At 54.3% G+C, this 25,367-nt stretch overlaps 1 protein-coding gene across 3 annotated transcripts in view; it reads right to left on the bottom strand.

Moving 5' to 3' along the window:
* LOC127467735 (ankyrin repeat and fibronectin type-III domain-containing protein 1-like) overlaps positions 1-13,952 on the bottom strand; it is a 192,410-nt gene extending 178,458 nt beyond the window's left edge. For 2 of the 3 annotated variants that reach the window (XM_051780028.1, XM_051780035.1), the window contains exon 1: positions 13,560-13,951. In XM_051780028.1, coding sequence (XP_051635988.1) covers positions 13,560-13,678 — 119 coding nt within the window. In that variant the 5' untranslated portion in view covers positions 13,679-13,951. Of the gene's footprint in view, positions 1-13,559 lie in introns of all 3 variants that reach the window. The other variant, XM_051780018.1, reaches the window with a different exon arrangement.
* Positions 13,953-25,367: the final 11,415 nt, after the last annotated feature.

Below are 25,367 nucleotides of genomic sequence, written 5' to 3'. Positions count from 1 at the left end.
AAGATGGAAAAAAAATGAACAAAACACCCATGTCCACTCCTTGAAACAGCCTGTGGAGACCCCAGCAGGCATCAGGTGACAGGGAAAACAGGTCCCAAAGTGCTCACAGTCCTAAAAGGCCAACAAGAATGCTAAAGAGCCAGGGCAGGAGGAGTGCTGCATCCAGATCTGGGGTCCTCAGCACAAGACAAATGTGGAGCTGCTGGAATGAGTCCAGAGGAGGCCAGGAAGGTGCTCCAAGGGCTGGAGCCCCTCTGCTCTGGAGCCAGGCTGGGAGAGCTGGGGGGGTTCACCTGGAGAAGAGAAGGCTCCAGGGAGACCTGAGAGCCCCTTCCAGGGCCTAAAGGGGCTCCAGGAGAGCTGGAGAGGGACTTGGGACAAGGGATGGAGGGACAGGACAAGGGGGAATGGCTTCCCACTGCCAGAGGGCAGGGTTAGATGGGATGTTGAGAAGAAATTCTTCCCTGTGAGGGTGGTGAGGCCCTGGCACAGGTTGCCCAGAGAAGCTGTGGCTGCCCCATCCCTGGAAGTGTCCAAGGCCAGGTTGGACGGGGCTTGGATTCACCTGGGCTGGTGGAAGGTGTCCCTGCCCATGGCAGAGGGTTGGAACGAGATGGGACTTTAAGGTCCCTTTTGCAACAACCCACCTTTTGGGGGAACGACCCCCTTCAGGATGGGTCATCACACCTTCCCACCCAAACCATGCTGTGATTCCATGAGGTTTCCTGCAGTGCTCAGCTCCATGGCACAGGGATCATCTTGTACCCTAGGGTACTTCCCTACACTTTCCATGCCCGGGGGAGGCAGAACCTGCTCCCACAGGAAGCAGCTAGGACACCCCACCAGCCTGGGCTGGAACCAGGCCAGCCCAGCTCCCAGAGCCCAAAGCAAGGCACAGCTGAGCCTCTGACAGCCCAGGAGTGCATGGTGCTCAGCAGTGTGGGCTGTGCCTCGAGGGGGCTGTGAGCCCTGGGGTTAGCAGGGATTTGAGCCAGGAGCTCCTCCATCCCCACCAGACAAGCCAACATCTGCCTGCAGCTGGTTTCTGCAGAGGGGCTCCACAGGAAAAGGCAGCAGCGGAGCAGAAGGGAAGCAGAGGAGGCTGAAGGTGTCTCAGAAGCTTTTCTTGGACAGAAGCACAAGGCAGCAGTGACAGTGCCTCTGGGATGGGGTTCAGTGTGGTCCAGCACCCAAAGCAGTGGCAAGACCCCAGGGAGGGCAGGGAATTAAGTTTAAGGGGGTCACACAGCAATGCAGAAGCCTAGAGAAGGAGTCTGAGAGGAAGAGATCAACTGGGTAAGACACAGAGTAGCCTTGGAAACCAAAGGCCAAGGATTTCAGAAGAGTGGAGCCTTCAGAGGGCATCCTCACCTGTCCAAATCACCAGTTTGCTCTGCAAACCTTGTGAGCTGTGAGCAAACCCGTGAGTCACTGGCACTGTTTCCAGTGGATTGACCTCGTGGGTTGCAAATCCAAAGAAAATCACTGAGACATCTTTCCTTTGCATTCGAAAAACACCCAAACAGAAAACCTTCCTTTCTGGCTGCCCGGTGTATGTGTGAGGAGTGGAGGACGAGAGCTGAAACAGAGCATCTTTCATCTGGCTGGGAGACAGTTTCAAAGCAAAACAAAACCCAAAACAGCATTCAGCATGCAAGTTCAGAAAAGAAAAAAACCAGCCATGTGAAGCTATAAAAATACCTTCCCAGGCTCAGCTGCGAGCTGGTAAATACCATGATTTCCACCAGCTGGTTTGCAAAAGCTTCTTCTCCTGCCACCTCTCTGGCTTGCAGAGCATCTCTCCAGCTGGAGCACCGAACAAACCACCACCGGCATCCAGGGAATAATTGCTCCTGTCCCTGCAAATGTGCTTTGACTCAGAGGGATGGGCCAGGCTCCAGGGGCTGGGGGAGGTGCAGGAGAGGAGGACACACACCCCATGTGCTGAGGGCAGCCTCAGCAAAATGTTCCAGGGCTACTTGGAGAAGGATTCGGCACCACTGACTGCTATGAGCTGCTGTGCCCCGAGGCCCAGCCCTGCTCCCAGTACCACCCTGCTGGGCTGGGCACAAGTTCCAAATTTCCCAGGAAAGGGCCAAGAGTCCTTTTTGTGGCTGAAGCTGCCCTGAAGAGCACCGAACACTCAAGTGGGCAACAGCCTCTCACCCACCAGGTAAAGAAAGACCTGCTACTGCTGCTCACACCCAGCACCACTGACACCACTCCAGAGTCCAAGCTGGGCAACAGGCAAAGCCACCCCCAGGGATGAAAAGAACAAACTGCACATCAGCAGGCCCAGACCAGGCACCGTGGCTGTGTTTCACAGCGACGCCTCCATTCCACCAGTCACTGAAATCCAGTTGTTAAAGAGGGATAAGGAAATATGGTGGGGTCAGACACTGCTGTTCATTCATTCAAAGGATGTTGGTTTCTTTGTTAAAAGAACGTGTTTTTCCAGCTCTGCTGCAGGCAGTGAACCATACCCCCAGCCAGCAGGGAGCTCTGCCCACTCCCCAACCCAGAAGCACTCCCTGGGTCCCTGGGGGCCCTCACCGGGCTCACCCTGCCCTCTCTGTCATGCTCTATCCCTGTGGTACCACCAGACCATCCCTTCCCCATCCCACAGGTGAGAGGAGCCCTGTGCTCCCCCCTGCCCACCTGCTGCACTGCTCACACACCATTCAGGGGTGAAGCAGGGACCGGGCTCTCGGGGGGGGGGCTATCGGGGGGGGCTCCAGCCCAGCTGGAGCTGCACCTCCACAGCAAAAAGTCCAAAGGCAGAAAGTCCCCAGTGCAGGGAAAGAAGCAGGCACATCCATGGAGTGTGAACATCTGTCCTGCTCGCAGAGTTCCCTCTGACAAATGGGCAGGGAGGGCAGACGAAGGTGAACACACTGAGTCCCGGCACGGCGGAGAAGCAGACGAGCATCCTCCCTCCCGGCAGCTCCAGAGCGTGACCTGCATCCTCAGGACCAGCGTGGGGAGTGTCCCAGCATCCCTGTGCTCGTAGCCAGGCTCTGCCATCCAGGTGATGCAGAGAGGATGGCCAAAGGCATCCAGGGTGCTCTGCAGGGAACACAACACACTCTGCGGAAGGAAGAGCGCTGAGGCTGCACTCCCCACCTTTGGAAGGAGGGTGTTTGAGATGCATAAAGAAGCTCACAAGCCAAAGGTCTTGCACACTGAAAGTCAGCTCATGAGCAGGATTCAACCCCCAGGGACACACCAGTGACTTGGAAATGTGGCCAGCCCTGAGGCGGGAGAGGGACAGCAAAGCGTGGCTGGGCCGTGGTTGGGACACAGCCACTGCACGATGGACACACTGACTCAGGGCAGAGACAGTGGCCCAGAGCAAAGCAATGCAGGAACACAGCTCCCTGCTGTAAAGGACAGAGTGCCCAGTGCCACCTCACCAGTAACCACACACTGATGGGAGTGAAAGGGAGGGAGAGCAGAGAGGAGAAGGGGTTCTATGACCTGCCAAGGCTGGGGCACAGCAGTCACCTCCCTCTCCCCAGGCTCACAGGACACAACCACAGACGTGGTGCCCTGGCTCCTGGCTTTTCTTTTCTGGGGTTTATGCACCTCCTGTCTACCTTGAGAAATTTCGGGGACAAAAGCTAATGAAGCACAAGTGACATGGATGACAAACATCCCAGCTCCAGTTTAAAAGGCTGGCTAATGTACAAATAAATACAAGACTGCCTCCTTCATACCTGCAAACACCTTTCAGGGAGGATGTGAAGGGGTCCAGCACTGCAGCCACCTCCAGCACTGGAGCTGTGATGCCCCTGCACTGCTGCCCCCCAGCTCCTGGTCCCGTTCCCAGTCCCATGACACGGGGCTGGTCTCCCCTGGTGCTTCAAAATCCAAGTCACACGACAGAGGAGACAAAAAGCCGCTGAGATCATCTTGGAAAGAACGCTGCTGCTCCTGACAACCACGGGGCAGAGGCTTCAGGCCTGAACTCGACGTGCTCCAGCACAGAGACACTCCAGACAGCTGTCGGAGCAGCTCAGTTTGCTTTAAATCCCATCATTTCTGCAGCATGACCAAGTTTTCCAGCACTGGAGGCAAACAGTGGCAGAACTGATCCGTCTCTGACTACTAACCCCTGGCAAAAATAATTATTCCATATGTTTTGGTCAAAAAACAGATTTATAATCATAGGCATGTTGTTGTTTTAAACCCTCCTGGGCACCACCTTTCATCCAGAACCCTGGGCTGGTTTTCATTTTCATCTGAAGCACAAGAGGGAGGTCATCGCCAGGGTCAGAGGGACAAGCCCATTCAACAAGACACATTTTTATGCTCCCAACACAGTACAGTAAAATCCTTTAAAAAATGGTTTTCAGTGCAGGAATAATGGGAGCTGGGAGGAGCTGGGAGCAGAGCTCCAGCAAGGACCCCTCCAACAGCTGTTTGTAGCCAGGTTAATGGATTTTATCTGTCTTGTGAGGGAAAGAACAGGAGCAAAGAGGCCCAAAACAGCACAGAGGAAGTCCAGCCCTGCCCGTGACAGCCACAGGGGCCAGGCAGGAGCACTTGGGGATGGGTTTCCTCGAGGGCAGACTCAGGTCTGGTCCCAGCCAGCCCCTCACTGAACTTCAGCACTGAGGGCAAGGAACCAATTCCCAGGGCTGGAGGTCCAGCCATGGGATGCAAGGAAGCAAAGCCCAAAAACATTTCATTTCCAAGCAAGGGCTTGGGCACAGCTTCAGCTGCCAGGCTGTCTGCAGAATCACAGGATCATTAAGGTGGAAGAAGACCTATAAGATCATCAAATCCAACCATCAACCAGCACCACCACCGTGTTCACCACTAAACCACATCCTCAAGGGCTGCAACCACACAGCTTTTGAACACTCCAGGGATGGGGATTCAGCCACTTCTGTGAGCAGTGTCAGCTCAGCTCCCGCAGAGGAAGGCAGGGACAGGGGAAGCACAGGGGAAGCACAGCCCTGCTGCAGGATGCACCTCCCTGCTGGTGGAAAAACAGCCCCTAAAATCCTCAGCCAGCATAAGATCTCCCTCTCCCAGTCAAGAGGTTGTGGCTGCCCCATCCCTGGAAGTGTCCAAGGCCAGGTTGGACGGGGTTTGGAGCAACCTGGGACAGCGGAAGGTGTCCCTGCCCATGGCAGGGGGTGGAATGAGATGAGCTTTAAGGTCCCTTCCAACCCAAACCAGGCTGTGATTCTGTGATAAATTTTATCCATTTGTTGTTTCAAGCAACATAAAAATGCACTGAAGCTTTCCAGCTTTTCCACAAACATGGATTTGCAGCTGAAAAATGGATGTAACAGAGACAGTCACACAAATTCTGCACACAGGGCAGGCAGCAGGGCCAGGAGCAGCCAGCAGGTACAAATGCCAGCTCCAGTGGTTTCCAGACATCTGTGGAAGCACATGGGTGCTCCAGGCAGGTACCCATACCAGGGGTTGCCTCAGGTGGGGGATGAGGGTTGGGGCTCTGCTCTGCTCCCCTCACGCCAAAGTGCCTGTTATAGCCAATGAACCAGAAGGATCTGCTTATTCCCTCCTGCATTCTCTCCCATCAAAAAAATGCAAACTAAAAATATTTTGCATTAATTTGTATAATTGCCAAGTATTCCCCGAGGAGAAAACAAAAATTTTTGTGGAAAAAAACCTTTTTAATTATTAAATGAAGTATTCTAGTTTTTCCATCTGAAATATTCCCAGCAGCACTGTCCTTTTTTTTCTTTCCTTTTTGAAATGCTTCTTCCTTGGTCTAGAGAGAGTCTTTTTTGTCAATATAGCCCCTCTCTCCTTCCTCCCCAGCTCTGCCTGAGCCAGTTCAGCCCCACACATGTGACTGCCTAGTGTCCCCCCAGGACTGCACAGTGTCCCCAGACATTTCAGGGACCACCCAGCGTCCTCACACACCCTGGAGACAACCCAGTGTCCCAACCACCCTGGGAGCTGCCCAGCGTGCCCACACACCTCGGGGACCTCCCAGTGTCCCCACACACCCCAGAGGTTGCCCAATGTCCCCACATACCTTGGGGACCTCCCAGTGTCCCCACACACCCGGGAATGCCCTGCACAGGCAGGAGCAGGCAGAGAAGGGCACACAGGGACAACCCCCATTCAAAAACCTTCCCCTTGCCAGCCACCACTTTTATTAGAAGCTGTTAACATTCCCATCCGCTGTCTGGAGTCACTTCCTTCCCCCCTCCGTGCGCAAATCCCACTGGGGTTGGTTGCTGGTGCTTCTGTTTCCTACCTGCGCCCCCACCCAGCTGTGACTCAGAGCCAAAACAGAGGGGGAATCAGGAATCAAACAGTCTTTCGAGCAACTGTGACTCACAGGCCAAGGCTTTCTGCTGAAGGAAACGTCTCCTGCAGTCACACCACCTATGTAATTCCCCTTAATGCCAGTATCATTTACCCTTCCTCCCACTACCCCATCCAAGTACCATTCAAAAATAAGGGATGACCGTTCATCTTTTTCTGCCTAATCCAGGCAAAGATTAGCTGCAGCTTGTGCAGAAATTAGGCAGCCCCCAACCTCAACTCCCAGCCCAAAAACTGACTTTCAAAAGAGGCCAAAGCCAGGCAGAAAAGGACAATACTGGGTACAAACCACACCCCTTGGCTTTAGATGCAACATGGCCCCAAAAGATGACACGGAGAGCTCGGATGTGCTTTCCCAGTCTGTCAGATCCAGAAATTTTTCACAGCCAGCTCCAAGCCCCAGAAATGCAAGCACTTTCATGGGACAGATATTAAACACTCAGCCATGGGAGCAGGTTTTTGAGGAACATCAAGAGGCCCAAGCACACCTGGCTCTGTGCACATCGCTTCCCCTGCCCTGAGGGTGTGGAGCCAGCATCCCACTGCAGCACTGGGAGCTCTGCAGAACTGAGACCAGCAGGTTACTAGGTGCTGGAACTGGGAATGCACCCAGATGTCCCCCAGTGCACAGAAACCTCCACAGAAAACCAGGACAAGTCAAGGTTTGGTGGAGAGGCCCCATGCAAGGATAGGTTTGATGGAGAGATGGATTTCTTCTCCGTGCTGCTTCCCAAGCCCCTTCTTGACAGTTCCCAGCCCTGGCGCTGCAAACAACGAGGGAGAACAAAGCTAAAAAGCCTCTTTAGTTTTAATATACAAAACCCAGGCAGCTCAATCAAGAAACAAAGCTAAATGTCATTTCCTCCCGTGGTACTGCCACTCTGCTCACAAAACAGAGCCACTCACGTCTGACAGCTTGTCACGGCTGTGAGACACTGGGGACGTGGCACACACAGCCTGGGGAAAGGCTGGCACAGAGCAGAGGGGACGAGGGCTTGGTCCTGCAGCTCATCATGGACCACTAGCTCAGAGGGTGAAGGGGGCAGATGTGAAATTCAAGAGCTGAAAGTCACCAGTGACTCCAACAGGCACAACCACTCAGCGCCAGGACACCAGGGCAGGTGGGACAGAGCAGAGCCAGGAATGGTTTGCATTGGAAGGGACCTTAAAGCTCATCTAATTCCACCCCCTGCCATGGGCAGGGACACCTTCCACTAGCCCAGGTTGCTCCAAGCCCCGTCCAACCTGGCCTTGGACACTTCCAGGGATGGAGCAGCCACAGCTTCTCTGGACAACTGTGCCAGGGCCTCACCACCCTCACAGGGAAGGATTTCTTCCTAACATCTAATCTAAATCTCCCCTCCTTTAGTTTAAAACCATTTTCCCTTGTCCTGTCACTGCCTGCCTGTGTAAAAAGTCACTTTCCTTCTTTTTATAACCCCCCTTCAAGCACTGGAAGGGACTCCAAGGTCTCCCTGGAGCCTTCTCTTCTCCAGGTTGGACACCCTCAGCTCTCCCAGCCTGGCTCCAGAGCAGAGGGGCTCCTAACTTTGGAGCATCATTTCAAACAAGCCTCACCCAGGAGCACACGAGCTGCCCCTGAGGACACCCCACATCCAGCTGTGCAGCCCAAGGCCCTCCATCCCCCTGAGACCCTGACCCAGAGCATCTCCAGCTGAACAAGGCTGAAGATTTCAGCTCCTAAAGCTCTTTCTCATGTTCTTGCCCAGCCAAGCTGTGAAGATGCTGAGTGTTCACTGTCTGTTGCAGTTAACAGGATTAATGGGTGGTCAGCACCTCAGTGAAGCAGGCCATGGACTGAGTCACTAGCACTGGATTTAGGATCTATTTCCAGCACCAGCACAGACCACTTCCATGCAGTAGCAATGGACATCGATTTTTTTAACAGGTTACAATGATCTGTTACAGCAAAAAATGTGAGTCCATGCACCCACACAGGTTTTCCTGCTGGCACCTCAGCAGGCAGTTTGGAATACAAGTGCTGAAAACATCTTATTGACTAATTTCAGGTGGAAACTTCTCACTTAACCCAAAACACTTCCAAGTTCCTTACTTGTTTTCTCCTTTAAAATGCAGGTATCTTTCCATACGGATGTGTCATTTGGGAGCAGAAAGGTTTTGTTCAAAATGTGTCAAAAAACAAGTGGGAAAAGTCAGGCAAACTCTCAACCATGTAGGAGAGACTCTCAGAGCCCCTCAGAGAAGCCCCTTTGAGCATCTCTACCTGCCACCTTTGCCTGTCTCATGCTGTGTGCAGCTAACACAGGAACTATTCCTTCCATGCACTTTTTCAGCCCCAAAACTTGCCAGTTCCTCTCTCCCCCATCAGCACTGCCAGAGATGAGGAGATATTTTTAAGCACCCAAAAACAACTAAACACAATCCTGCCAGGAAAACATCCCCCACTACCCCTCTCCACCTCAAAGCCCATCAAACTACACAGCAAGAAACATGGATCAGGATCTCAGTGTGGAAAACATCCCCAGGGGAGGGCAGGTAACAGCTCCCCACTATAAAGAGCAGCTCCTTGGAGAGGCTCCAACCCTGACAGCAACAGGGACACACGGACCCACCTCTGCCCTCTGCGAGTGCAAAGCTGGAGCATCACCTGGAGCACTGTTCCTTCAGCTGGACATTATCAAATGACATGGGCAAAATCAGGCCAGGCAAGTTGAAAATTTTATGTAATATAATTCTTACATAATTTAATTCATTGTTAATTAACACCAACTTCCAAGTCGGGTGCTGAGAAAAAAGGCAGTGGAACCCTAAAGGTTCCACCTTGCCTGCCTGCTCCCTGCTCACCACGAGCCAACCCCCTCTCATCCTTGTTTCCCAAGCTGAGCTTCCCTGGGTTTCACCAAGCTCACCCCAAGACAGGGAAAAACTCGTCTCCTGGAGCCCACTGAGGACACAAAATCTTTACCCCCCAAGTTTTCAGGGCTCATCAGCTCTGCTGCTTCCAAGGCTGAAGGCCTCCCCCAGGAGAAGGATACAGGATCCAAACCCAGGCACAAGTCTCTTCCTCCTCTTCCTCCATCCCAAAGACCTCCTTTTCCCTAACTAGGCAGTGATCCCAAAGGGAGCACATCAAAGCCCCTCTGTGGGGCTCTGGGAAGCACAGAGGAGGGGAGGGAGACCTTTGGCAGGTCTCAAAGAGGGAACAGGCATCGACCTCCTGGAGCCAGGTGAGTGGATCTATCCCAGAACAGTCCTGGGCCAACAGAGGAAGCCACTGAATCAGCCCCTGAGTTCCCACCTAGAGGAGAAAATGCCTTTCAAAACCCACCCCTGGACAGAAGTTATGATTTTATAATGATTTTTAATTGGGATTTTTTTTTAATTAATTGGTTACTGTTGCAGGTCACCACTTGGGTGATAGGACTGGCATTCTCAGGGAGTTCTGCTTGCCCCCCCTGCATCCTGCTGAGACCAATTCCAAGGGTGTCCTTGAGAAATTCTCCTAAACCCGTGAGCTCTGTCAGATGACAGCAGACCCTCGTCCTCCCAGAATCACTGCAGGCACCCAGGATCCCAGCCCAGGGCTCTGCCAGCCCAGCTCCCTGGCTGAAAACAGCAGCCTGGGAAGGTGCCAGCCCGCTCCCGAGAATTTCAGCTTACCCTGGAGCCTCCCTGGCACACTCAGAGCAGAGCAGAGCCATTTTCTCAGCTCAGTTACAACACAACAGCTTTCCATGATGTTCTGATCCACTTTCAAAAGCTGCAGGAACCCAAAATCAATTGTCCAGACCTTTCAGCTTATAAATACTTTAATAAGAGAAGAGCTATTTCATATAACCTGCCTTTTCCTTTCATTTCTCCTCCATGCCAGAGCAGATCCTCTCTGCCCTTCCTACCAACACACAGCTGGGCATGAGCACCTCGGGGCTGGCACAGTGAGGTAACACAAAGAACAACCCCCCAGACCTCAGTAGGCCCCTCAGCCCCCCTGTGGTTCCCCCACAGGCACCTGCAGAGAAATCCCCTTATCCCCTATCCCTGCGATGCTCCAGGCCCTCATCCCACATGGAGCAGTGCAGCTCCGGAGCCCGTCAGATGCACTTTTTGGTTCATCCATCACCGCTCCTGCTGGATGGAGAAAAGTTGCTGCAAATAAATCACCTGTTCTCCTGGGCTCGGCTCGGCTTGCCAGTCCCTGCCCCAGGACGGGGACACGCTGTCACACCTTGTCACCCTGGGGCCTCCCAGCCCTGGGACCAACTGTCCTGTTGATTTAACAACACCAGGCTGCTGTGCCACAGCTCCAGAGTGGAGCATTTGCCCTCCTGCCAGGCACAGCGGGCATGGCTCGGGTTGGAGAAGCCTCCAGCTGAGAGAACACAAATCCCAGCACAGCTCTGTGCCACAGGTGGTGGCAGAGCAGGAGGGAACATCAAAGGCAGCATGAATGCCCAAAAGCACCTGGATGAGGTGATGCTTTTGCTGGGCTCCTCCTCTATCCACAAACTGTCCAGCCCAGCAGACTTACTCACCCCACCTCGTTCGCATTGCTTTATCCGGAGGCGTCGTTCGAAAATGCAGGATTATTTAAAACCATAACTGCACACCTGCTGATTCCTGTTAGGTCCTATGAGAATGCGTGGGACCACTATATTTAGAATTTAATAACTCCAGTCAGTGCATCCTCTCCACTGAGCACCGTCCTACGTCTGTTCCCTGTGGTCCCAGGGGATCACACAGCTTTGGGAAGGGCAGTGGGAGCCCGGCTGCCCCGAGCAAGACCAGGGCAGGGCTGCAGTCAGGGCTGTTGGACATCACCCTGCTGAGCCTGGGGTGCAGGATCTCTGGTGCATCCATGCACTTGGAAATATGGGAGCTGAGCATTTTATTTCCAGGCTTGATTTGCCCACATTGGAGTGAAGAAATGAAATAAAAGCAGAAAGTTGCTCAACAGAGCTGGAAAAAGCACCATGTAGAGCAAGGACAGGGTCAGCCATGGCAGCAGTTGCCTTGTGTTGGCTTTTGGATCACAGCTGTGAAGATTTCCTGGGGCTTCTCAATGTAAGACATTTTGGGGGGGGAAAAACCAAGCAGAAGCTCAAATAGCTGGGGTGAAAAGTGACAGTGATTTCAAATCATCCCACACTTCAGTCAACACTTCTTTTTACTTCCATAATCAACCGTGAGCAATCAAGGGAATGGGCTTGGTATCCATAGGGGCACTCGAGCCCTGTCCCTGGGGGAGGCGGGGACACCAGGAACACTGTCCACACACTCGGATCCAGCCTGGAGGAACTGCCCTGGAGCACCTGCACAGCCCAGGAGACAAAACAGGGCTGCAGCTCGAGGTTGGCTGCACCAGAGCACCCAGGAACGGGGAGAAACGTCGGCTGGGGGGAGCTCCTCCTCCAGCCCCACACAGGGCACGGCTGGTGCACAGTGAGCCACATTCCTGCGTGAGGGGAGAACTCAGACACCGATGGTTTGGGTTGGAAGGGACCTTAAAGCCCATCTCGTTCCACCTTCCTGACAGGCAGGAACGTGGAATCACAGAATCAGCCGAGTTGGAAGGGACCCACAAGGATCATCGAGTCTAACCCCTGGCCCTGCTCAGGACCATCCCCAAGAGTCACACCATGCACCTGAGACCTTCCACTAGAAGGCTGCTCACATCCATAGCCAGTACATCCCCATGGAAAATTTGGTACATGAGCTACATGCCAGCAAAGCCACTTTTTAGCTCACATCTCAGAGTTCAGAAAGCACCACGACATCTCTCATTATGTAGGAAACCACCCAACTCTCCCCAGAATCCAAGGTCCAGGACTGTAGCACCCTGTGCATGGGGGACTGACAGGCTGTGAAGCCCTGGGAACATCTCCTCATCTCCCTCGGGCCAGAGATGTGGCACATGCTCGGCTGCACACCAGCAAACCCCCGGGACTCGCCCTGCTCGGCTGCACCCAGAGAACTCACCTTCCTCACACCAGCTCGGCACCAGCACAGCAAAAACCTCAGGACAGAAACCAGGGTTTCAAACCAGGGTTTCTGTCCACAAAGGCAAAAAGGAGCAGAACAAAGCTCCTGGCTCAGCCCCGAATGTTTCTGCGTTTCCGGAGAAACGCGTGAGCGGGGAAGAGGCGACGCTCCTTCAGCTCCGAGGGAAGAGGGCAGACAGCAATGCCTCAGTACGTCCCACTGTCTCAGCAGCAGCACGGACAGCAGCAGGAGGGGCCCCAACTTCTTTTTATTCTGTAGATACTTTAATAACCTTTCCAGAGTATAAGGCACTTAACAACCAGGGAAGAAGGTGAATGGATTCCTTGGTGCTATTTTTCGCCCTGTGTGTCTCTACATAGACCCACAACCCTCCAGAAGCACCCTGTGCAGGTCAGCAGGAGGGTTTGGGGACACACACTGCTCAGGCTGAGCCCACACAGAGGGGGAAAAGCCCAGAGCAGCACCAAGTGATAGTTGTGTCCTACAGGCTGCTTGTAACACCCAAGGAGAAGCCAACTAGGCACAGAGCAATTTTCTTAATTGCAGTAACTGCGTTTACATGCAAAACAAGGACGTGTGCACCCCCCACACACAATGGCCCTGAGCACTCCAGCGGCAGCACGATCCCAGGGGATTTCCAGTCAGCCCACTGCTCCCCATCCCCAGTGTGATCCCCTCCTCAATCCACACACCAAACAAGCTGACAGTGATCCATGTGTCCGTCTGAGCTCCCCTCGACACTGTACCCTGTCCCTGAGCACAACTCAGACCCTCCCCACCCCTCCTATATGCCAGGAGGCTCAGCCAGCACCTCATACACACAGGTTCAACTTCACCCGAGAAGGTGCAGCTGAGGATTTTGCATAGGGCAGAGGGAGGGAAGGGCGATTTTGGTGCAATAACCTCACTCTTCTAACGTGGAGACACAGCAGCATGACACAGAGAGCACCAGACAGAGGCAGGGACAGCTGCACGTGGTCACCCAGCAGACACCTGAGATGTGACACAGACACCTGGGACGTGCCCTGGGCAGGGTTGCCAGGTCACAGAGCCTGCTGGAGACATCCTGCAGCAACGAGCCACTTGGGAGCCCCAGGCAGGAAAGGGTGATGCTTCCAGAGCCCTTGGCTTGCTCCCAGCCCCCTCTGCAGCCCCAGGAGAGGTCAAACGGGAAGCAAAGCACCAAGGCTTGCACCTCCCACCCCGCAGCCCCTGGGCACACACGGAGGCCCCGGGACAGTGGGGTCACAGCCACGCCGTACCTGCACTCCACGACACTACAGCAACAGCTCCCGCTCCGCCGGCCCCAGCGCCGGGAGCGCAGCTCCGGCCTCGACTTCCTCAGGCTGAAGTACTCCGTCAGCTTCCCGAAGGAAGCCATGGCTCCCGCGGCGTCCGGGCACGCACCCGCCCGTGTCCCTGTGTCCCACCGCGCCCTGGCGCATGCTACACCCCTGTGCCCCGTCAGCCCATGGCACCGCGAGGGAGCGGGGCCACAGAGACACGGCTCAAGGCAGGAGAAGTTCAGCCAGGAATTCCTTGGACAGTCTGCAGTGGCTCCACAGTGATCCCTTGGATTCGGAGGGTACCAAGTCCTGGCCCCCTGAGGCAGCCGCAGGTGGCAGCTCCGAGCGGCCGGTGGCTCCACAGGTATTGAGTGCGACGCTGCAGAGCTTGGTTAAGCAGGAGGGGGAAAAATGAAGAGTGCCCGCTGGAAAGGATCCCTTGGGAGTGCTGGCACAGGTCTGTGAGCTCCCACAGCAAGTGACGCTGGGCAGGGGAGGAAGCTGCTCTCTGGAGCAGTGGCCAGGGTGGCTGTGGTGGCCCTCGGATGAGGGAGGGGATGCTGTTCGATTAGAGGTGATGAGAAACCCCAAGAAATCGGCTGTTCAGATGAATTTCCAAAGGGTCTGTTCCTACTGCATGTGGCGACCAGGTGGAGAGGATCCTTGACTGCTCCTCCTGAGAAGAATCCCCGCTTGCTCTTCTTGAGGCTATTCAGAGTCCACTAGGTTTCCTCCCTCCCTGTTTTCCAAAGCAGAAGGCACCCTCAGCCTCCAGCAGCACCTACCTACCATGATTTTTCAGCCTGTCACCGAACACCTGAGTGCAAGGAGAGGGACAGACATTCAAAGCAAGCGAGACTGATCCAGTTAGAGATCACCTGCAGGCTCTGCTCCCCACGCTCCAGTACAAAGCCTTTCCACAGCAGACAGCAGACACAGAGACACTGCGAACCCAAAGGGAAATCCTCCTGCCAGCCCTCCCCAAGTCAGGAGCACTTGTCTCTGCATCCTCAGTGCCTGACGCCAGCTGGGCGGAGGAAAAACAAGGGCTTCAGAAAAAAAACCACCCAAACCTCGCTCCAGCCCCACGGAGCAGAGCCAGATGAAGTCAGTGAAGCATATCCAGGGAAGAGGTGTCTGACGGCGACTCCCAGCCACGCCAAGAGAGGCAACAAGGAAAACTGGTGCTAACTCAGCTGCCAAAGCCCCAAGCTACCTGCATGTCCTTTTATCCCTCCGGTGTGGATGCCATGTTAAAAAATAAACAACCCCTCATTCATTGCTGTCTCCCTGCTTAGATCTATCCCCTGCAAGCAGCCTGCTCACCACAAGGGATGGCCATCCACTGCCGAAAACCCTTCCCCAGCCCCAGCCCCGTTTCCCTCCCTCCTTCCCTTCCTTCCTTTTCCACTAGGCTCATGTTCAGCCTCTCGCTCGGAATTAAATGCCTGAGCAGCCTGGTGCGCCCCGCGGAGCACAACCCCACAGCCCCACGGCCACCCGGGCGGCCACCCCCGCCAGCTGCTTGTGACCCGCAGAGCCACCGTCCCCGCCCGCGCTTTTTGGGGGGGTAATTTGCTTGCAGCATCCCCGCTCGCTGCCTCCCGCTCCGCTGACATTCATCCCGGCACACGGAGCCAACCGGCACAGCCTCGCACACAAAGGGGGGGCTGGCGATGCTCCAGGGGGCCCCACGGCCACGGGGGACCCTCCAGCACCTCCACACGGTCCCTCGGCACGTAGTGCCTCCCGCTCACACACGGGGAGGGCAGAGCTAAGCCTCGCTCCTCTCTCCCAGCTGGGGAAATTAAAGCTGTTTACGTGCTGCTCCGCACTGCCACCCCCCTTGTCTCCCACCTTCTCCCTCCGATGGGCTCCACCGCTGCCGGGGAGGGGTCCAGGGCACTTCCCAAAATCGCTGGGTTTGTGGAGGGGGCAGAGCATCCGCTGGCTGGCTCCCTGCGGCACAGCGGGGGCCGGGAACACGGTCACCCCTCTTATCTCCCATCGGCTCTCCGTTACCGGGGGCCGTGAAATGCAACACGTCAAAGCAGGTCAGAGGAACCGGGCGAGAGCGAAGGGGGCTGGCGGGAGGCAGCGGGAAGCAGCCGAGGGGAGATCAGAGAAGGGGAGGCAGAAGGGGACAAACTCTTGTTTCCCAGCTATGGGAAAAGGCACAATGCCGGCTCTCCCGGAGGCGGCTGGGCTGAGGCACACACACACCTGGGGAGAAGGACGGCAGGGTCACCTGGCACAGGTGATGTTACCTGCTCCTGAGCCATGCCAAGGCAACAGGAGAGGGGCTGGATCGGGCAGCGGGAGGAGTGGAGAGGATGAGTAGAGTTAATTTGAATCCCCTCTTCTCCTTTTCCTCCCACCACCTGATGGGAGGGCAGAGGAGCAGCGACGTTGCCCCAGGGATCCTGCTTTGGCATTTGCAGAGCAGAATTGTTTGGGGACAAAAGAGCGATTTGGAAGACTGTAGAAAAACCAGCAGGAGGATTAGACAGATTGATGGACACAAAATCCAAGGAGCAAGCCAGCCTTCCCCAGCACTCCAGCTGCATGGGGGACAACCCTATGGCCAAGGGACACCCCACATTTCTGCAATAGGTAGGAGACACAGCTCTTGGCAGGGAGTCAGGCCTCCAGCAAGGCTGCAAATCTTAATCCATCTTGCATTGCCCAACAATGATGGCACTTGGAAAACAAACAGGAGGAACCTCTGCCTTCCTAAAATCCCATGTCTGGATAAACTGGGGGTGGTGGGATTGAAGATAATGCCTGAAAGCTCAGACAGCTCTATAAACACTCCCATCTGTGCCCAGAAAGTGATTCTCCAGAGGGGATTACTGCCCCAGAGACTCTCCAGTGTATCCCAGTCCCCTGAACCAGGCTGACTGGGACTCATCTGGCTGGAAGCGCAACCAGCACTGGGGCAGACACAGCACAAGCTCACACATCTCTCCTTTGAGTTTTAGCCTCTGCTTTTCCTCTGGTGGCTTAGGGCAAGGTAAGGACTGCCTCCTTTCCCCAAGGACATGGAACAGCCCTCAGGCCCTTCCTTGCTCAAGGAATGGCTGGTCAGCCCTTCAGCAGGCCTGTCACAACAGCTGGCTCCCAGAGGAGCTCAGTGTCTCTTATGAAGCAGCAGAGGCAATCTGCTGAGATATTGCTGAGCCCTCTCTAATTTCACATTAACAAGCTGCTGTGCTGGGGTTTGCAGCCACGTCCTCAGTGATGCGACAGCTTCCCACTTTCACTTATCAGGGCAATGAAACGCTTTATAAGTGAAACAGTAGCTTAATTTGCAGGAGACATAAACTGATTTTTAAGAGGAGCTGTGGAGGAGACATTAAAGCAAAAATCAGCACCAGTAGGGTGCTGGGACTCTGTGCCAGGGGATGCAGAGCACGGCTGCACACAGCGCCCGAGACACTGGCACAGGCATCTCGCACCTCTGGCTGCAGCATTTGGGAGGAGGAAAATACCCCCACAAGTCAAACACAGCCTGGTTGTCTGGGTCCATCTCACACATTCCTGTACATCCACTGGTTCAGGCCCTAGAGACCAACATTCTCTGTTTCAAAACCCTCCAAACACAGTGAAGCTATCGCAGACGTGAGAACCGGCACCGGGCCCAGCTTGCAAACAACCACGATGATTTTCCAGGCTGAAATCATCACAGCTACCTCACAGCAAGTCAGACACCCCAGGTGTGAACTGGGAAGCAACTCTGCCAGGTCCTGTGCCCAGTCAGCATGGCAGGACAAGCCAGACAGCCTTGGAAGGTGGCCCTTGCACCATCCCCGGAGAACCCTCACAGCCCCCAGTCACTGTGCTCCCGAGCCTGGGGTGAGCAAACCAGGCCTAGTTACATCTCTGTGGCTTCCCCAAGCAGCTCTTACTCTGATTACACTTCCTAAGCATGGATAGGCAGAAGTAGAGAAGGAGGAAAAGGGGATTCTTTGGAGCTGACAGCTTCTCCATCTGCTCCTACAGTGCCAGAGGACTCCAGCCCTGTTTCTCCAGGGCTCCAGTTTCACTCCACACCCAGACCACTCAACACCAGTTAAACACAGCCACTCTCCAGCCTTGGCTCTTCTGGGGAGCTGCATCCCTAAGGGCCACTCAGCAGCTAAGGCAGAGCCCATCCTGCTCCTCCTTCAGCTGTGCTTCCAGCAGTTCATCCCTCACCCAGCACGGCACAGGGGATGCTCACCAGCACCCGACCTCCCCGTGTTTGGGGGAAGCAGGTAAGGCAGAGTTAAGCCATGCTGGGAGCAGCCACCCCACGTCTACAAGCAAAACCTTGCCTGGTTTGAGGCTCCCTTCCCACATGGCCCTTTCCCAGGCTGGCTGATACCTGGAGAGCAGCAACTGAGGTCTTCCAGCAGTGCGGAGGACAGAGTCCAGCAGGATGCATGAGTGCAATCCTAGACAGCAGGTGGGACATCAAAGAAGTGACAACAGCAGAACAGTCCAGAAAAGCAGCCAGACTGGCCAAAGGAGGAGCCAGGGCCTGGGCAGTTCATCAGGAACAGAGGCTGGAGCAGAAGGCACTGCTGCCTACTGATCCCAGGATGTCCTGTGGCCTAAGGGGCCATTTCACGGTGAGGAAGGAGTGTGTGGGTAACCCAGTTCCAATCTGCTGTTGTCAGAGTCCCTCCTCATGAGAGAGAAAAATACCTGCTGAGATCTTCAAAAGTGGGTGAGAGGAAGATTCCTAATCCCCAAGAACATCTGTGCCCTCAGGTCAGGTGGAAGAGGATTTCTCATGAAAAGGATTTCTCTCACTGCCAGCTGGGGAGGGACCGACTTCTCCGAGTTACCTGGGAAGCACCATGAGGACTTCAAAGGAGTTTGGGGTGGGACTTTTCCAAACTGCTGAAAATTGGTCACTGATGTCAGACATCAGCTCCGTGTCAAACCTCACATGGAGCCAATAATGAAGAATTTTTACAATCATCATTTTTTTTAAGTAATAAGCACTAATTCTTCGGGGTTGGGAAATAAATTTCTTCCACTCTGTTTTAAATAACAGTGACTGGGGCCCTATTTTTCTCTGCCAGTTAACCCAGTGTACCAGGGAGCCATCAAATGTTGTGGGATAGCTATAAAAATAAAATCAGAATATGTTATTTCACAGGATGTTCAAAACCAATTATCACCATGTGCACACAAAGAAACACGTTAAATGCAAGTATGAACTGATTTAAGGAACAGATGCACAAGAGACATTGGAATGAATCTAGAGGAGGCCGTGGAGATGCTCAAAGGGCTGAAGACCCTCTTCTATGCATATAAGCTGGGAGAGCTGGGGGTGTTCCCCTGGAGAAGAGAAGGCTCCAGGGACATGTGAGAGCCCCTTCCAGGGCCTAAAGGGGCTCCAAGAGAGCTGGAGAGGGACTGGGGACAAGGGATGGAGGGACAGGACAAGGGGGAATGGCTTCCCACTGCCAGGGGGCAGGGTTAGATGGGATATTGGGAAGGAATTCTTCCCTGTGAAGGGACATGGGTTAGTGGTGGGCTTGGCAGTGCTGGGGTAACAGTTGGACTCAATGATCCTGGAGGGCTTTTCCAACCTTAACAATTCCATCAGAAATTCATCAAATCATTTCATCCTGACTCTAAACGTGCCTGTGCTCTGTGCAAACATGAGCCCACAGTGACACAACACATCACAGGTCCTTTCTGGTGCCCAAAGCCCTGGAGAAACATGGCCTGAGACTTCTGGAGCCGACTCCTGGGAACAGCACAGCCCTGGGAGGACACACACTTACTGGCAGAGCTGTGAGGCCCTCCAGGAAGTGCTACATCTTAACACAGCTGTAATAAAGCTCAGAGGATGTGAGAGGCTCTGTAATTTCAGCCTAACCAGGCACTTTGCTGTAATTGGCAGCTCTATTGCATTACACACAGATTGCCCGGCCGGTACCTGCCATAAGCCAACTGCATCAATTTACTCATTTGCCTGGAGTATCACTGCACTACAACTCATTTAGCACAATTATTCTAATTCCAGCAGCAAATCCAGATGTGCTGCCCAAGTCAGAGCACTTGGGAACAGCACAGAATTACACAGGGAGAGCCTTGAACTGTGAAAATGCTGAAGGGTTTCAAGGGGAAGCCATACAAGGAGTGGCTGAGGGCACTTGGCTTGTTCAGCTGGAGGAGACCGAGGTCAGACCTCATCAGGGTCTGCAGCTTCCTCACAAGGGGCAGTGGAGGGGCAGCTCCGATCTCTGCTCTGTGTGACCAGGGACAGGACACAAGGGAACGGCTGGAGCTGTGTCAGGGGAGGGTTAAACTGGACATGAGGAAAAGGTTCCTCCCCCAGAGGCTGGCTGGGCACTGAACGGGCTCCCAGGGCAGTGGGCACAGCCCCAAGGCTGCCAGAGCTCAAGGAGTGTTTGGACAACGCTCTCGGGGACAGGGTGGGATTGTTGGGGTGTCTGTGCAGGGCCAGGAGTTGGATTCGATGATCCTGGTGGGTCCCTCCTGGGGTTTTATGAAAGTTCACCTTCCCAGAGAAGCACCCAGGAAGCAGAGGTGGACCCAACACCAAATCCAGTCTGTTTGGCAGCACAGAGGCAGCCACAGCCACCACCACAGAGACACCAGGGCTGAGCTGGTCACCCACCTGCAGCAGCTCCTCAGTGTCTGTCCCTTTGGGAGCAGCGTGGGAAGTGCATGTGAAAACCAATTCTCTTTTTAACTCCCCAGATCGATGGAAATTGCCAAGTTATTTCATCCATTTCATCCCACTTCAAAAGGTTCCCCCCGCACGCAGCACTGTGCAGTTAAATCACAGCACACACAGGGACAACTACCTCCCAAAGCACAGCCAGCCCTGGTGCCTGCTCCCTGATGGCTGCACAAAAACCTGGCTCAGGCTTGCAGGGAAGAGATAAGGGCAGGAAAAAGCAGCCAGCAGCACAGGCAGCTGAAGGAGTCACAGGAGCTTTTAGATACTTGCTAAGTGAAAAAAAAGAGAGAGAAAGTTGGTTGATCCCTCCTAAAAATAGTTTGTTGAATTCAAAAGGACTGAAGAAAGTATAAAACATCAACAGTGAGGTGATGGGAGGAAACACAGCAAGAAGAGAAACAAAGACAGAATAATTTGGAGACTTTTGGAGCTGGCAGGGCTGTTTTAAGAGCAAGGGCTGCTGCTTCTGCCCTAACATGCCCATACCTGGTCACCTTGGCTCTGTTCCCCTACTGCTGGAGATCCACCCAAAACTCATTTGATCCCCAGTGGTCATGGCTCCAAGGCTGCCAGAGGTCAAGAAGCCTTTGGACAATGATCTCACGTGCATGGTGGGATTTTAGGGTTTTCTGTGCAGGGCCAGAAGTTGGACTTGATGATCCTTGTGAGTCCCTTCCAACGTGGGATATTCTGTGATTCTATGATTCTTTCAAATCAAAAGGGGCAAAACCCCCAAATTCTGCCAGGTCTGTCCAGTGGGACAAACTGGGACATGTGTAATCCCCACATCCTCAGCCAGCCTGGGAACAGACACAGCTCAGCACTCACCAGCTGGGGTCTTTTCCCCCTAAAGACCAACCCTGGCAAAACCCGAAGCAAAAATTGGAAAACTCATTAACATGATCAAGGATTTCAGAAAATGGAAAGGAGAATAATTCTTGCAATTAGAGCCCAGCAAACTTCATCTGCCTTCAGGAAAAAAATGATAATCAATATGGAGCGAGCAGTCTCCAGGCTGGGAGAGCCACAGGACTCAGTCGATACGGCTGCTGCACCCTCAGCCAGGGGATCTCCGAGGAGGAGCAGCCCCCTCCCACACCCGGCTCCCCACAAGCAGTCCCTCCTCCCCACCACCCCGGTCAGACCTACAGGTGTTGTTAAAGGGTTTCCTTGGAAAGCACACAGAATCACAGAATCACAGAGTAACAGGATCACACAGTCACAGAACCACAAAATCCCAGAATGTGCTGAGTTGGAAGGGACCCACGAGGACCATCACGTCCAACCCTCAGCCCTGCACAGGACCATCCCCAAAAGTCACATCCTGTGCCCCAGAGGATCAGCCAAACACTCCTGGAGCTCTGGCAGCCTTGGGGCTGTGCCCACTGCCCTGGGGAGCCTGGTCAGTGCCCAACCACCCTCTGGGGGAAGAACCTTTTCCTGAGATCCAACCTGACCCTGCCCTGACACAGCTCCAGGCATTCCCTGGCTGCTGTCCCTGGTCCCCCCAGAGCAGAGCTCAGTCCCTGCCCCTCCTCTGCCCCTCCCCTGGAAATTGGAACTGCAGTGAGCTCTCCCCTCAGTCTCCTCCAGCTGAACACACCAAGTGCCCTCAGTGTCCTCACACAGCTTCAAATCAAGGCCCTTCCCCATCCTCGTTGCCCTCCTTTGGACACTCTCTAATGGCTCAATATCTTCCCTACATTGTGTCCCCCCAAACTGCCCCAATATTGCAGGTGAGGCCGCCCCAGGGCAGAGCAGAGCGGGACAATCCCCTCCCTGGCCAGGCCGGTGATGCTGGGCCTGATGCCCCCAGGACAGGGTTGGCCCTCCTGGCTGCCAGGGCACTGCTGACTCATGGCCAAGTGGCCATGGACCAGGATACCCCGGGCCCTTTCCTGGCACTGCTCTCCAGTCTCTCATTCCCAGTCTGTCCGTCCATCCGGGGTTGCCCCATCCCAGGGGCAGAATCCGGCCCTTCCCCTTGTTGAACTTCCCATGGGTGGTGATTCCCAGCCCTTGGATCTGTCCGGGTCTCTCTGCAGGGCCTCCTTGCCCTCGAGGGACTCAACAGCTCCTCCCAGTTCTGGCTCATCTGCAAACTTGCTCAGTGTTCCTTCCAGTCCTGTGTCCAAGTCATTGATGGAGATGTTGGAGAGCACAGAGCCCAGGATGGAGCCCTGTGGAGCCCCACTAGTGACCCCCAGACACTGTCACCCCAGACACTGTCACCCTCTGTGCCTGACCCCTGAGCCAACTGCTCACCCCCCACAGGGTGTGTTTATCCAGCTGTGGGCTGGACAGTGTGTCCAGAAGGATCCTGGGAGAGACACAACCTCCCAAGTCTTCCCAAAAGGGGTCGGGACTTGCAGTGGTCCAGCTGGAAAAAGAAGAGGCAGAAAAGGAACAGAGAGGTTGTGCCCAGCTGCCAACCCGTGGGGCAATTTTTGCTTTGTGTTGTACTCTCCACATCCCTCCCGAAACTGCAAAACCAGGGTGGGTGGCTGCTCATGGAGCCTCTGCTGCTCCCTTCATTCTACCTGCAGCTTCCTAAATGCCTGTGACTGATGGATATTGCCCAGGGCAAAGCTGGGCTGTGGGGTGACCCCTCCTGGGGTGGCACCAGGGCTGGACAGGGAACAAACTGAAATGAACAGTCAGCCATGGGAAGTCACCTCACACACGCCAGCATGAGCAGGGGGAGCATCCAACCAGCTCCCTTCCAGCACTCAGCATGGCCTGCTTCGGATAAATCAGAGAAATATGGAATTACACAATGGTTTGGGTTGGAAGGGACCTCAAAGCCCATCCAGTTCCACCCCCTGCCATGGGCAGGGACACCTTTCACTAGCCCAGGTTGCTGCAAGCTCTGTCCAACCTGGCCCCAGGGATGGGGCAGCCACAGCTTCTCTGGGCAACCTGTGCCAGGGCCTCCCCACCCTCACAGGGAAGAGTTTCTTCCTAATATGCAACAGCCTCTCTGGGGAATTATTCACCCGTGACCTTGAGCTTCCCTTGACTTGTATGAAGTCCTTCCACTGATCCCAGGGACACAACAGCACAGTCCTGAGGAGCTCTCCTTCCCAGGGCTTCCCGACACAAACTCTCCTGGAGTTTTGTGAAGGGGCAGCAGACCCAGCCTGGCAGCCAGAGGTTTGTGTGGTGGAGAGGTTGTCCAGGAGGAGACAGTGGTCAGACCTCATGGGAATTTGCATCCTCCCTGCCCCCCCAATAAGTGCACAGGGTTCCCCAGGGCCAAGCATACAGCCCAGAGGGACTCAGACATCCTCAGCAGCCAAGGCTCCATTGCCAGGCTCCCATTTCTATTTCCAACCTTTTCCTTCCCTCCTCTCACCCAGTAATTATCTATCCCATTTCTGCATCAAAACAGAGTCTATTAAAATCTCACTTCTTTCCCAGACAATAGATTAACGTAATCCTCTTACGCCACCGAGCCTGTTGCAGCCAATGATTGCAAACTTTCAAGCCCGGAGTCAAATTTTAACTTTTCCTGTCAAAACTCTGAACAGCACAGTCACCAGCCAGACAGGGATGTTGGATTTACTTGGAATAAGGCTTTCCATTTAAATGAAGCCAAAAGATTTCCCCCAGGTTATAGCAATTTAATTAAAACAAAGTCAAAACAAACCTCTAAAACTTACAAAATGCTAGTTGTATAAAATTAAAACCTCCAGGACTGCCAGAGAGTACAGGGCCCAAATAACAGCCGAGGGAAAACAAATACTTTGACTTTTTTCAGGAAAGCAAGACGACTGACAAAGCAGATCATGTCCAGTCCTTCACAATGTAGGCAAAAATATTTAAAGCCCCACCGGGCAGGACAAAGACAATTACCCAGATGGTCACTGGCCACCAAAATGAGAAGCTGCATATTAAGACTCCTCACCTGAGATGAACTCCGCTGCCAGAGCTCCAAGGCAGTGCTGTCCCTGCTCACATCCTCCCGGACACTCAGCAGGGACAGACCCCTGGTCACGGAGCTGCTCAGGGCACACACACAGCTCTGGGACCTCAGGGACACTGCAGGCCCTGGAAGATGGTGGGAACATCTGTGGCCTCAAGTGGCAGCCACACACAGGGCTCCCGGGAAGTCCCCCATCTTCCAGCATGAGCCTTGAGGAACCCCAGTGCTTCTAGGACTCTCTTCCACACATTCTCCTTGTGCTCATTCCATGAATACATTTTTCAAGCCCAACACTGCAACCCCATTTAGCAAGACCATGGTTTCTACTGCTGAGGGTAAAGGATGCAGAGAGGGAGGGAGATTCTGCCCTGGCATCCTGCACCCTCTGCAACATCAGCTCTTCCCACCTCTGTTCCCAGCTTTGCCTTGCTGTGTGCTCCAAGGATGCTGCCATGCCACGGGCAGAGGGAAGGAAGGAGGTGTCTGGGCAGGTTGGCAGGGACTGGCTATGGGACAGATGTGTGTCACACTGTGAAACTCAAACCACCACGAGCAGAAACCTGCTGTGAGACCCTGGATGAGTCAGCTGAGCTGGTCTGGTGAGAACCAAAACACAGACCACCCACACTCCCTCAGTACTAGAGCTGAGTCATCCCACACACAAGGGCAGTGGAGGGAGGGGGCTCTGGAACATGTCCCCCCTGGGGACATGGGGGTCTAGACCCTTTCCCAGCACCCACCAGATGATGAGCAATGTGAAGCTGTGCCCTAAAGAGGTGTGAGGTCCCAGCCCCTGCAAAGCATCCTAGGGTGCTGCAGGGCCTGGACCACAGCAGGAGAGGCACCATAAGGCACATTAAACCCCCAAAATTTAAGTGCTAACTGGCCACAGGGTTTAGCCAAGGGGGTTTCTGCCCAACAGGCAGGGTCAAAGAACCACTGGATTTCCACCACAATTCAACACCCTTCCCCAAAGAGGGGGCCAACACCTCTAAGGCAACACCCTTCACCAACAGCCACTGTGGTCTGTGAAGCTGTGCCTTGACACAGGGGTAGCACAGGGAAAGCCAGAGCTCATTGTCTGCAGTGTGGAGGAAGGAGGTCCAGCATCAGAGCCACAATCCACAGCAGCAAAACCCCCCAAACCTCC

This window comes from Manacus candei, unplaced genomic scaffold, assembly GCF_025592945.1.
Source record: "Manacus candei isolate 608988 ecotype Guabito, Panama unplaced genomic scaffold, ASM2559294v1 h1tg000002l, whole genome shotgun sequence".
In the NCBI taxonomy this organism is placed as follows: Eukaryota; Metazoa; Chordata; class Aves; order Passeriformes; family Pipridae; genus Manacus; species Manacus candei.
Note: the sequence above shows the minus strand (reverse complement) of the source record. Positions and strands in the feature narration are given on the sequence as shown.